The sequence below is a fragment of the Hyaena hyaena genome, unplaced genomic scaffold (genome assembly GCF_003009895.1).
Source record: "Hyaena hyaena isolate Hyena2069 unplaced genomic scaffold, ASM300989v1 scaffold_1529, whole genome shotgun sequence".
NCBI lineage: Eukaryota > Metazoa > Chordata > Mammalia > Carnivora > Hyaenidae > Hyaena > Hyaena hyaena.
Window position 1 is genome coordinate 118,840 of NW_024082166.1, and position 13,802 is coordinate 132,641.

General features: G+C 44.8%; 1 protein-coding gene across 5 annotated transcripts in view; it reads right to left on the reverse strand.

Annotated features, from left to right (window-relative positions):
- FMO5 (flavin containing dimethylaniline monoxygenase 5) overlaps positions 1-11,991 on the reverse strand; it is a 34,201-nt gene extending 22,210 nt beyond the window's left edge. For 2 of the 5 annotated variants that reach the window (XM_039224068.1, XM_039224072.1), the window contains exons 1-2: positions 11,357-11,562; positions 10,947-11,119 (exon numbers count right to left, since the gene is read on the reverse strand). In XM_039224068.1, coding sequence (XP_039079999.1) covers positions 10,947-11,081 — 135 coding nt within the window. In that variant the 5' untranslated portion in view covers positions 11,082-11,119; positions 11,357-11,562. The other 3 variants (XM_039224071.1, XM_039224069.1, XM_039224070.1) reach the window with 3 other exon arrangements.
- Positions 11,992-13,802: the final 1,811 nt, after the last annotated feature.

Consider the following 13,802-nt stretch of genomic DNA (forward strand, 5'->3'; position numbering starts at 1 on the left):
CAGCGCAGAGCCCCACACAGGGCTTGAACTTACAGACTGTGAGATCATGACCTGAGCTGACGTTGGATGCATAACTGACTGAGCCACCCAGGCATCCCTATAATTATTTTTTTAATGTTTATTTATTTTTGAGAGAGAGAGAAAGAGACAGAGCTTAAGTAGGGTGGGGCAGAGAAAGAGGTAGACATAGAATCTGAAGCAGGCTCCAGGCTCTGAGCTGTCAGCACAGCTAACATGGGGGTCAAACTCACAAGCCTTGAGATCATGACCTGAGCTGAAGTCAGAGGCTTAACTGAGCCAACCAGGTCCCCCTAAGAATTTTTTAAAAGCTATTTATATAAGGTTATTTATTACTTAACTTTATATTTTAGAGGTACCTGGGTGGCTCAGTCAGGTAAGCACCCAACTCTTGATTTCAGCTAGGGTCATGATCTCACAGTTCATGGGATTGAGCCCTGCATACAGCTATGCACTAACAGCATGGAGCCTATTTGAGATTCTCTCTCTCTCTCTTTCTGCCCTTTCCCTGCTGGTGCTGTCTCTCAAAAATCAATAGGGTGGCTCAATTGGTTGAATGACTTTACTCCACTCATGATCTCACAGTTCGTGGGTTTGAGCCCCACGTCTGGCTTTGTGCTGACAGCATGGAGCCTGCTTGGGATTCTCTGTCTTCCTCTCTCTCTGTCCCTCCCTCTCTCTCTCTCTCTCAAACATAAAAAAATTAAAAATAAAGATTTAAAAAAGTTTTTATATTTTAAATTAACATTTATCAAATATGCCACATTTTACATTATACTGTACACACATGGTATCTTTCTTTATATTACATATACTCTGTTTTTTAAGATTTTATTTATTTATTTTTTTAAATGTTTTATTTATTTCTAGGAGAGAGAGAGAGAGACAGCGTGAGCAGGGGAGGGTCAGAGAGAGAGGGAGTCACAGACTGAAACAGGCTCCAGGCTCTGAGCTGGCAGTCAGCACAGAGCCCGACGCGGGGCTCGAACCCACGAACCGCGAGATCATGACCTAAGCGAAAGTCGGACGCTTAACCGACTAAGCCACCCAGGCGCCCCTTAAGATTTTATTTTTAACTAATCTCTACACCCAATGTGGGGCTCAAACTTACAACCCTGAGATCAAGAGTCACATGCTCAACCAACTGAGCCGGACAGGCACCCCTACACATGCTGTTTAGAACTTTATAGCTGGAAATGTAGTTCTCAGAGCAGCATTGACATAAACCAGGGGTTTATCAGATATGCAGAATCTTTGAAGGAGCACATGCACCCCAATGTTTATAGCAGCAGTATCAAAGATAGCCAAATTATGGAAAGAACCCAAATGTCCATCGACTGATAAATGGATAAAGATGTGGTATATATGTGCAGTGGAATGTTACTCAGTCATCAAAAAGAATGAAATTTTGCCATTTGCAATGACATGGATGGAGCTAGAGTGTATTATGCTAAGCAAAATTAGTCACAGAAAGACAAATATCATATGATTTCACTCATATGTGGAATTTAAGAAAGAAAATGATGAACATAGGGGAAGGGAAGGAAAAATGAAATAAGATATAAAAACAGAGAGGGAAGCAAATCATAAGAGATTCTTAAACTACAGACAAGAAAGTGTGGGTAGCTGGAGTGTGGGGAATAAGCTTAGGAATTCCCTGAGCCTACACTGATGGGTTAACAAGGCATAAAGAATTAGAAAGCCATAGGATGTTCACACCAAGTTTGAGTAAACAAGATTAGGTGAACAGGTATTGAGAGGGCGGGGCCAAGGCCCCCAGGATAGAGGAGGGGGCGGGGCCAAGGCCCCAATACAAAGGTATACGAGGTAAACAAGATTAGATATTCAGGGCAAAAATGCCTCCCAATTTAGTACTATAGCAGAAAGCAGCTTTCATATTAAGGAAGGACCAAATTAGGTAAACAGGTAAGTAGGGCCACTGCAGTGAAGCTGCCCCTAGCGGAGCTGATTAGCAAAAGAAAGGTGTCTTGTCAATCCTGAGGTTGCATGCTCTATCTGTCTTATCTCCCAGGATGGCTAAGATAAACAGACAGGGCGCCTCATGCCTGCAGTTAACAACCATCTGCCTGGCGCCAGGATTTTTTTCTATATTGACCTAAACCCCTAACACTGTATGCCTTCAGAGCCCCCTTTCCCTCACGCCCATGAGTTAATGTTCACAGATTCATTGTCTTTTGGTGTAGGTCCATCACATTTGTAAGCCTTCTGATCTTAATAAATACAAAGCAAGGACCCTTATTCAGAGCTCTTGTCTTCTCCAGGACATTAGCCATCTCTCACATTTTAATCCTGCATCCTGCTTTCTTGCTGGACAACAGAGAACTCTAGACTCAGAGTCTATGACATTGGAGGGGAGATGGGTGGGGGATGGGCTAAATGGGTGAGGGGTATTAGGGAGGGCACTTGTTGTGATGAGCACTGGGTGTTATATGTAAGTGATGAATCACTAAATTCTACCCCTGGAACCAGTACTACACTATATGTTAAATAACTTGAATCTAAATAAAATCTTGGAAGAAAAAATTGGAAAAATAAATGCAGAATTTTGGCAGCACTCCAGATTAATGAATCAGATTGTATTTTGGCAAAATCTCCAGTGATTCATATGCACATTAAAGTTTGAGCACTGTTTTGGTATGCTTTAAAGATTTAGACAATTCAGACTGACTGAAGAATCTTAGAAAAGTATTTTCCAGCAGTAAGTATGATTTAAATCCTCAGCATTCATAAGGGTTTGTCACTTTAAAGCTTTTTCACTCCTAAAGTAATATTAAAGTCTGAAAAATCAAAGAGATACATCTTACATTAGCACCTACTTCCCACCATCAGTCTGATCTAATGTTGATGAGGAGCCCAAGAAATGACTTAAATGAAAGTCTTGAGAACTTATAAGAAATTATTAGTAGAAAGTATTCAGCAAAAACAGGAAGGAGGCAAGTGGAGAGTGAATCCTACTCCTGTTTCACAGGTAGAATGGAGACAGAGGAAAAGTGGCAGGAGAATGTAACTGATGGTGTCTGAGAAGAAAAATCTGTATTCTGCATCTCTGAGACCTGTCACAAGAAAAAGAAAATGGCAGCCGCGAGTCCCCAGTGTCTTCCTGAACATCTGGCAACAATGGTGGAATTCCAAAGTGCTTGGGAGGAGCCTATGTGCGATCAAGCACAGAGCCTGATACGGGGCTCGAACCCACAAACAGATCACAACCCGAGCCGAAATCAGCCAGATTCTGAACTGACTGAGCCACCCAGGAGTCCCCCCACAAGCATTCTAAGCAGACAGTCAAGACATTTTGCTTCTCAAGGATTTATTATTTTTTAATGTTTATTTATTTTTAAATGTTTTTATTTATTTCTGAGAGAGAGAGAGTGAGCAGGAGTGGGTCAGAGAGAGAGAGGGAGACACAGAATCTGAAGCAGGCTCCAGACTGAGCTAGCTGTCAGCAGAGCCCGACGTGGGGCTTGAACCCACGAACTGTGAGATCATGACCTGAGCAGAAGTCGGATGTTCAACTGACTGAGCCACCCAGGTGCCCCTAATGTTTATTTTTGAGAGAGAAAGAGACAGTGTGAGGAGGGGAGAGAAAGGGAGACACAGAATCCAAAACAGACTCCAGTCTCTGAGCTGTCAGAACAGAGCCCAACATAAGGCTCACAAGAACTCACAAACTGCGAGATCATGACCTGAGCCAAAGTCGGAGGCTCAACTGACTGAGCCACCCAGGCACCCCACGGATTTATTTATAAATCATAAATATATTTGACACTTAATAAGTGCTGGGCATTACACTTGGCTCTAGAAATATAGTGGGGTATATATGTGTACATGTATACATATATATGTAAATATATTACACACTATATATAATATAATGGACACAGATGTAGTCTGTCTTAACAGAGGTTAGAGAGTTATGATGAAATATAGCTCATTTATTTTCAAGGAAGCAAAGCCCGATGCAGGACTTGAAGTCACGATCTTTGAGATGGTGACCTGAGCCAAAGTCAGATGTTTAACCGACTGAGTCACCCAGGTGCCCCATCAAGTTAAGTTTTTAACAGAGAATAAGTTCAAACCACTTTGAAATTAAAATCCAGAAACCTGACAATCAGGTAGACTGGGGACCTGAAATGTTTTCATGCCTGATCAGTCATTGCCAAACCTGGCTAAGATGCTTACCAAAGACACCAGATGCTTGGGCCCAACTCCAGGGCCACTGAATAATAATGATGATAATAATAATAATAATAATAATAATAATAATAATAATAATAGGGGCACCTGGGTGGCTCAGCCATATAAACATCCAACTCTTGATTGTTTTCTCTTAGTAGGTACAGACACAGGATTTGAACCCAGGCTGCACTCTTAACCTCTATGCTATATTTTGGCTGGATTTCAAAAGTATGACTTTCTATTAATTACCAAACACTAATTAACAGCCTTTTCAGCTTGTGCCCAAGACTAAAGCATGGGAGTTCTGCCAAGGAGTATTCACTCTAGGTCTGAGTAAGGACTATTGTCAAATAGAGTTTGTTTCCCAAGAGAGTCAAGATGCAAAAGGACTGTAGTGTCAGTCAGTTAAGGGGGCTATAAAGCTATTTTTAAGCAGTTGGTCAACATTGTGTTCTTTTATGAAAGCTGAAACACATCTGGACACCTTAATACCATTCACTGGTTTAGAAGTGATTTTATTTTATTTTGTTTTTTAATTTTTTTAATGTTTACTTATTTTTGAGAGAGAGAACAGAGTGTGAGTGGGGGAGGGGCAGGAGACTCAGTATCTGAAGCAGGCTCCAGGCCCTGAGCTGTCAGCGCAGAGCCTGATGAAGGCTCGAACCCATGAACCGCGAGGTCATGACCTGAAATGAAGCTGGATGCTTAACCAACTGAGACACCCAGGGGCCCCTAGAAAGTGATTTTATTTTATTTATTTTTTTAAAATATTTTTTTATTTTATTTCTAGGATAGAGAGAGACAGCGTGAGCAGGGGAGGGTCAGAGAGAGAGAGGGAGACACAGACTCTGAAACAGGCTCCAGGCTCTGAGCTGGCAGTCAGCACAGAGCCCGACGCGGGGCTCGAACCCACGAACCGCGAGATCATGACCTGAGCGAAAGTCGGATGCTCAACCGACTAAGCCACCCAGGCGCCCCTAGAAAGTGATTTTAAAAGCAAACCCAATGAATGCATGCCACTTTGAAGATCAGTAAAGGAGGTTGATATTCTTTGGCATATAATTAGCTTAACTATCATTTAAGTAGATGATACCTAAACTCAGCAACAAGTTGTAGGGCTGGATGCACATATTAATAACAACTTGAAAACTCAATATATGCAAGGATAGGAAATCCCAGGTGCAGGAGCCCTCTGTCCTCTTCTGAAGATAGGCCTTTGAACTACCAGTTTGATTTTTCAAGTGAAAGAAAAGTACAAAGCAAAAAAGGTAGCTAGATTTTATATTCCATTCAAGGACTAGGATTATTAGAGATTATTTAAATTGAACCAGAGCTGGGGCACATGGGTGGCTCACTAGGTTAAGCATCTGACTTTGGCTCAGGTCATGATCTTACAGTCCGTGAGTTCAAGCCCTGCATCGGGCTCTGTACTAACAGCTCAGAACCTGGAGTCTGCTTCCATTCTGTGTCTGCCTCTCTCTTTGCCCCTCCCCTGCTTATGCTCTCTCTCTCTCTGTCAAAAATAAACTAGAAAATCATTAAAAAATTTTAAAATTTAACCAGAACTGAAAGGAGAGGGGAAGGGAAGGGAGTGGAAGGATCATAGAATTAGAGAGGACGGAAAAGGGGATCCCAGGAAGAGTTGTAAGCAGGTATTCCAAAATCACTTACTTATTAATACAGACCAGGAGAACCACCCTAAATTTTCTAACCACTTTACATTTTCTTTTTTAATGTTTATTTATATTTGAGAAGAAAGAGGGAGAGAGAACGCAGAGGAGGGGAAGAGACAGAGGGAGACACAGAATCTGAAGCAGGCCCCAGGCTCTGAGCTGTCAGCATAGATAGCCCTAGTGGGGCTTGAACTCAAGAACCGTGGGATCACGTGAAAAACACTTAACCAACTGAGCCACCCAGAGACTCCACCACTTTACATTTTCTAATATTTGTTATTTTTTTACCCTCCACTCTCACACTGCCCACCCACCAAGCTTGCCCTCTTCCAGATGGCAGCACAACTCATTAAATGAAAATGCTCTCTGTGCCACTTTCATAGATATCAGGAAAGGACAAACAAGTGAAACCTGTGTCCTGTTTGGCCGTAGCCTAGGGAAGCAGAACCTGAATAGCACCTGAGAGGGCAGCAGCTGAGAAGAGGTCAGCAGGTTGAATTGTAGCAAGTAATCATTGTTAAACCTATCATATATTTCCTGATGAAAGACAAAATATCTTACTGTTGGAGGAGGTCATCAAGAGGACATGATCGGGGCGCCTGGGTGGCTCATGGTGGGTGACGACACACTACCTAGAATTGAACAAGGTAGTGCCTCCCCATCCAGACAGCTGCGCCCACCGTTGCCACCATCTTAGATACCTTGGCCAGAGTCCTAGGAGTGCACTGCACTGTGCTGTACTTAACAAATGCCTTATTTCAGTATACCTCTGACCGCTGAGTCACAAGACCAATTTGTAGTTACATAGGAGAGGCAACAATGGGCCTTCCAAGTGCTTCTCCAAGGTTACCTGCACAGCCCTACCATAGGTCATGGGATGGTAGCCTGAGACCTGCCCTGTTCTCTTTCTCCATATCACTAAAATGGGCCCATTACATGGATAATATAATGTCAAGGCCAAGGCATCACTGTAAAGTTTTGGGGAGTTGTCTGGGCAGATAAGATTTCTGACGTCCCAGATAGGTGCAAGACTCCAATCCCTAAGAATGGAAATAAAATGCCAACCTTTGTAGGGATGTGGAGGCTTTGGAGGACTTTTACTCCCCAGCTGACACAGTGTCCCCTTACCTTACATCACCCAGTAAAGAACAGTAAGATCCCCTCAACTGGGGATCAGAGCAGTAAGGCACCTTTGAAAGGCCAAAACACTAGAAAGCAGGTTAGTTCTGAGCATCGCTCAAGCAAGACTGACATTTGAATTAGATGGGTCTGTGACTCTGGAATATATGAGAGAAGGGGAGAGTTCTCCCAGGATTTTGGTCTCAGCTCTGGAAGAAGGCAAAACCCAGACATACCATCATAGAGCAACAGCTTCTATCAGGTTACAAAGGTCCCCTTCAGGGTAAGCCTCTCACTAAGGAACAGTGCATTGTGGTAAAAACTTCCCTGCCTCTCAAGGGTTGGGCTGAGAACACGTTCCATTGACCCACCTCTCCCCTGGCTCAAACTCCCACTGTGATTAAGTGGTATGCCTATGTGCAGCAGAGGAGCACGCTGTCCACCAGCCTACTAGAAATGCAGGTGCAGCTAAGATCTGTGGAGGAATAGATCCTCCGGATGCCCCTGCCCTATACCTGTTGTGTCCCTGTAGCCTGTGGAGAGGTAGTGGGGAAACTGTGGCTGACACCTGTATACACAGATGGGTCCAATGCAGGCAATCCCTCTGTGAGGACTGCAGTCACTACTCAGCCTGACAATGACACCATCTGGATGGAAACAGGAACAAAGAGCAAAGTACAGCAGCCAGTGGGCTGAACTCTGCACAGCTTGGCTGGTGATCAGTCACTCAGAAGATCTGGCTGTTAATTCCTTGTTAACCCTTTGCACTGTCACTTGGGCTGTTTTAACAGGATGAAACCCATGGCTTGGATATTGGGAAGCTGAGGGGTGGATGATCATGCATAAGGCCTTGTGGGGATCAGGATATGTAGAAAGACGTTTGGATCTACCTACAAGAGCCTGAGGTAACTCACTGTTTTCCACATCCCTGCTTATAATGCACTGACACCCCTGGCAATCAGGAAGCTGATACCCTAGCCTGTATTGCCCTGGGACTAAAGTGACTCGTGTCTTGTGTGTTCTAAACAACCCCAAAGGCAAATACCAAAGGAATCTTGAGTCACCCCCCAGCGTTCTCAACCAGGGCGGGACTGGCAAATTGATTATATTGTCTCTGTCCCTTCAGATTATAGAAACGGAGTATCAAGTATGGATACCCTCATCAATAGATGTGATGGGGGGGGTCCCAATTTAAAAGTCATGATGTACAAGACTGGCCAAAGTCATGACAGTGAGGGGCACCTGTATGGCTCAGTCAGTTAAGCACCTGACTCTTGATTTCAGCTCAGGCCATCATCTCATGGTCCGGGAGATCGAGCCCCACATCGGGCTCTGTGCTGACAGCATGGAGCCTGCTTGGGATTCTCTCTCCCTCTCTCTCTCTGCACCCTCTCTCAAAATAAATACACTTTTTTTTTTTTTTAAAGTCATGACAGTAAATGGAGATTCCTGGTCCTAAGCAGCGGGGTTGGTAGAAAGGAATAATGGAGTATTAAAGGAGTGGATGATGTTGCTAACAGGTGAAACCACCTCAGCCAAGTACACTAAAGTATTGTGCCAGCCCTTAACACATTTGCAGGATCAACCAGTAAGGCCTGTTGCCCCAGCTCTTACCAAGGATCAGCATGCTAGGTTGCTGAAAACACCAAACCCGATCATGCCTGGGAAAGGCATCATCTACTGGAATTTGCGATGGAAAGGTCTGCTGGGATGGGTGGGTTACTTTGCACTCCTGGATGAGGAGGAACTAGTCAGTCTCCTCTCAGAGTCCATTGTCCTGCTATACACTTAACCCATATAGTATGTTGGTGAAACATACTATACCTCCAACGGAATAGGTACCCTTAAGAGGCGGGGACCTGCTCTGGCATAACCCACCCCTAGTCCATTTCCCACCTGACAGTGCTGCCTCCCTTGGCCAACATGGATGGTATACATGACCTGGTCAGAGTTCTAAAACTGCAGCCACACTAACATCTAAAGATCAGGACTTCATATTCTTGTAGCAGGGAAACACCTACCCATACACGTTCCTACTGAATATCTGCTTGACCTTAGCCTCCACCTCTCCTTTGGTGTCCAGTTACAGGATGGGCACCTGATGGAAATACCTTTCTACAGTGGGCCCACTCCTGTGTGCAACAAAGTCAATCCAACTGATGGGTATGTGGACAGCTGCCCACATTGCCATGGTGGGTATTGCCCCTCCAGGAAAGGGACGGAGAGGTCCTAACGCCATACATTAAGGAAGGACAAGCCATGACTAGCACTCTTGCTTCATCTGATGTTATCAGCACTAACCTAGAAACCTGGCCGGTGGCATACACATCAGTAGCACTGGGCATAGGCCTTCTTTTTCTATCAATGGAACTACAGAGTTCAATAGGCAGCCTATTAAACTGCTGACTGGACGGGTCCTAGAAATACCACCATTGAGCCATATCTGGGATGAGTTTATGGACATTTGAACACCCAGGCACCTCTGTACTGGGAAGAGAAAAGTCATTCTAAACAGAACCAACCCAGCTGTAACAGGAATATGAGATGGACATCCCTGGAACTGTGTGATCATCCTGTTGTATGAAGGGAAAGTGATTGGCTTGGCATTAATTGGTCACACTGCCCAGGTGTTTATTGGGCAGCACCCAAAGGGGCTCAGTGGTGTTGTAGCACAAATCTTTGGCCATGGCTCCCACTGGGGTGGCTGGACCACTGCACCCTAGGTTTTCCCTCGCACAGGGGAGAATCCCCCCTCCACCATGGTAACAATCGTTGCCAATTTCCCCTTCCTCAAGACTAGATGGGCATGCTGTGTCTTTCACGGACATGGATTATTTGGCTGTGGCTGCTTGTCTTTGTTTCCTCCGCTGGTTTGGTGTGGTGGATGTTATAGCACATATAGATGCCCTTACTAAATTCACCAACAAATGATAACCAACAAAACTTGTCCTTACCGAACCCTGAAATATCTCTAGTGAGAAAAGCTCTCCTCCAAAATAGAATAGCTTCCGGCATTATTGTCGCCTCAAAAGGAGGCACCTGTGCCAATATCCGAACAGAATGCTGTGTGTTCCTACCTGATGAGTCTGCTACTGTATCACCTTTACTAAATCACATGAGAGCACAAGCGGATCCCTGAATGATCCAACCCCCAGCTAAGGAACTTAATAAATCAGTGGTTGGAATCATGGAGTTCTTGGTGGGAAGAAATTATTTTGAGAATCATTATCTTAGTCTGTGTTTTCTTTTGCATGTGCCTCCACTGTTGCTGTGGTATCTGCCCCCAGCGCAGACAGACACCAAATGAGCTACCTTCCTGATACTCAGACCCCTTGCTGCCTGCCAGGGGACACAATGGAGGAGGGGTTGTGTGACATTGTGAAAGCCTGTCAGGAGAAGTGGCATGTTGGGAGGAGGTCATGGAGAGGATGTGACCACAGGTTGGCCCAGGAACTGGATCCTCAGAGACTTGTTGGAATGTGCATTCTGCTCGCCTTCCTAGTGATGTGCTGTTGAGACCACGTGCACGGTACTGAGGAAACACAGTTAATTCCTCGATATGCTTTTTTTTTTTAATGTTTATATATTTTTGAGAGAGTGTGAGAGAGAGACAGAGACAGAGTATGAGCAGGGAAAGGGCAGAGAGAGAGGGAAACACAGAATCTGAAGCAGGCTGCATGGGGCTCGAATTCATGGACCACGAGATCATGAACCTGAGCTGAAGTCGGATGCTTAACCAACTGAGTCACCCAGCCCCGCCCTGTTTATTTAAACCTGCCACCTACCAACCTGGAGGGGCCTGCATCTTTTTTGGGTCTCCCTCTGTGCCCAAGTTTTCAGAGTACACCTGGGGAGCTCCTGAGGTTGCAAGCTAACACTCCCACTCCTGCCGGGCCCTTAGCCACAGGGTTCCAGGTATTAAAGAGCCAGGAGACTTACCTGGAACCTCCAGAGCCCTCCGATGTCATCAGTCCTTTCAAAGCAGACGGGCTCCAGGCCTTCTTCCAGGCAGCACTTGATAGAGGAGAGCCCGCTCGCACCTCCCCCAATCACAGCAATTCTTTTCTTGGTCATGGTCTCTAGGTGTCTTCACCAGGCTGGATCAGTGTAATCTGTCCAAAAAAAAAAAAAAAAAAGGACAGAAGACAGAAAGCACACATCAGTTCACAGATTTTGAGGAGCAAAGACCTTGTCCTCCACATAAATGCTGAGACAACAGGTACTTTGGGGGAAGGCAGATTCTGCTGTGCCTTTGGCCGTAGGGAATCCCTATGCAAGGGATTTGGGAGCCCCGCGCCTGCAAGACCCAGAGCGAGAGCAAGCCCTGCTGCGGTAGCCCATCTCACCACCTTTTCGGCAGCACCTGGCCGGCCTTTCAGCTGTCATCCGGAGGCTACTCTGCACTTTGGGCTGTTCTCAGAGAGATATAAAGCAACGGAGTGCAAACAGCAACAGCCAATGGGGAGGAGCTGTTCCTCTCCACCTTCTTTCAGCCAGAGCCCCGCCGCTCTGCTCGGAGGCACCCACTCCCTGAGGCAGCGAGACTAAGACTATAACGTGGGCCAAACCTGCTTTGGGCAGAAAAAAAATCCTACACCCTTTATTTTTCAGCTGCGGTCGCCCAGACACTCAACTTACCCTCCCCAGGGACAGGTGGCCCTGTATCTCTATCCCTCTCTGCCCCTCCACACCCACTTTGAACTTCCTGGTATCTGCCTTAAAGTGACAAACTCCTCCTAGGGAAGGGAAACTAGCGACAACCCCAAAGCAAGTCAAAGCTTAAGTGGAGAACATCTACCATTCAGGAGGTCTGTTAAAACAGACCCCGGCACCCTCATCCCCCCTGCCACCCACTCTCACCCCACAGAGTGGCTCTTAGTTCCCCCTTGGTGGTAGAAATTTACTTAAAATACCTGTGCACTGAGCTGCCTGCTGGGGTTCAGTGAGAAAGGGATTGCTTCCTATTTAGAGGCGCTTATAGTTGAGCAGAGAAGTCCAAACATAAACAGAGAAATTCAATAAAATAGAAATACTTTTTAAAAGTGGTTTTTCTCTCACGGCTCAGGTCATGATCTCACAGCTTGCTAGTGAGGTCCAGCCCCGGACGAGCACATCACGCTCTGTGCTGACAGCTCAGAGCCTGGAGCCTGCTTTGGATTCTGTGTCTCCCACGATCTCTGCCCCTCCCGCACTCATACTCTGTCTCTGTTTCTCAAAAATAAACAAACATTTAAAAAAATAAAATAAAGGAAAACAGAACTTAATTTTTTCTAATATTAAATCATGCAGAGGAGGCCAGTGTAAGGGTTGTAGGATTCACACACTGAGAATCACAGCCTGTCCAGCCCAGGAGACTACTCTGACAAATGTGAGGGGTTGCTGGAGATGTAAGCAGTGGCTGATGCCATCCGTCTGTTTTCCTTCTACTTACTCCCTCAGTCAGCTTGGCTTAAGATGGTTTGATGTCAGGCCGACTGGGTGGCTCAGTAGGTTGAGCGCCTTACTCCAGCTTGGATCTTGATCTCAAGGTTGGTGAGTCTGAGCCCCGCGTAGGGCTCTGTGCTGACAGTTCAGAACCTGGAGCCTGCTTTGGATTCTGTGTCTTCCACTCTCTCTAACCCCTCTCCCACTCAAGCTCGCTCTCTGTCTCTCAAAAATAAATAAACAACAAGATGGTTTGATGTCAATAATGTCAGCCCTGGGTGTTGACTTGCTGGGCTCCCCCAAAACCAATAATTGTCATTTCTCAAGGACTCACCTTGTATGTTTCAAAAAAAAAACCTGATGGAAATGAACCCATGTAATAATGTCTCAGCAACCCCATGAGGCAAGCACTATCATCACGCCTATTTTCCCATCACTCCAATTTTCCCAGTAAGTGGAAAGGCAAGGATGCAAACCAGGCAGTTTAATGTACAAGTGAGTTATTGATAAATTGGATAATGTTGAATGCACAAGAGATGCCTATGAATAGGAAAACAGTAAATACTTTTACAAACTGCATATTAATCTCTCCTTACTGAATCAGTTTTACAATTTCAGAACGATACAAGAATTGCTTTTAAAACTTAATATTTAAAAATATTATTTTAGTTCTTTACTACTTAGTGCTTTGCACCCAATTACTTTAAAAAAATTTTTAGGTGCCAAAAAAATTTTTGGGGGGAGCACCTGATGGCTTAGTTGGTGAAGCAGGTAGGTATTCGACTTCAGCTCAGGTCATGATCTCACAGTACATGAGTTCAAGCCCTGCATTGGGCTCTGTGCTGATAGCTAAGAGCCTGGAGCCTGCTTCAGATTCTGTGTCTCCCTCTCTCTCTCTGCTCCTCCACAACTTGTGCTCTTTCTCTCTCAAAAATAAATAAACACTTAAAAAATAGTTTATTTATTTATTTAGAGAGAGACAGTGACAGCATGAGCAGAGGAGGGAGAGAAAGAGGGAGAAGAGAGAATCCTAAGCAGGCTTCAATGTCAGCACAGAGCCCCCAACACTGGGCTCAAACTCAAGAACCTGTGAAATCATGACCTGAGCCAAAATCAAGAGTTGGATGCTTAACCAACTGAGTCACCCAGGCACCCCAATTACTTTTAAATTTTGAAAATATGTTTTGTATTATTTTTAAATTACTGGTAAAATGTTTTAAACCTTGACTCAAATTTTCTGTTTAGTCTAACTGCCAGTTTGCAAATGAACCAATTTCTTCACTGGGCTGTAACAAATATGTACAAAATAATATATAGGTAGGTTCAACTCAGTTACTCATGCTCTTGGGAAAGAACAGTAACACAAATAAT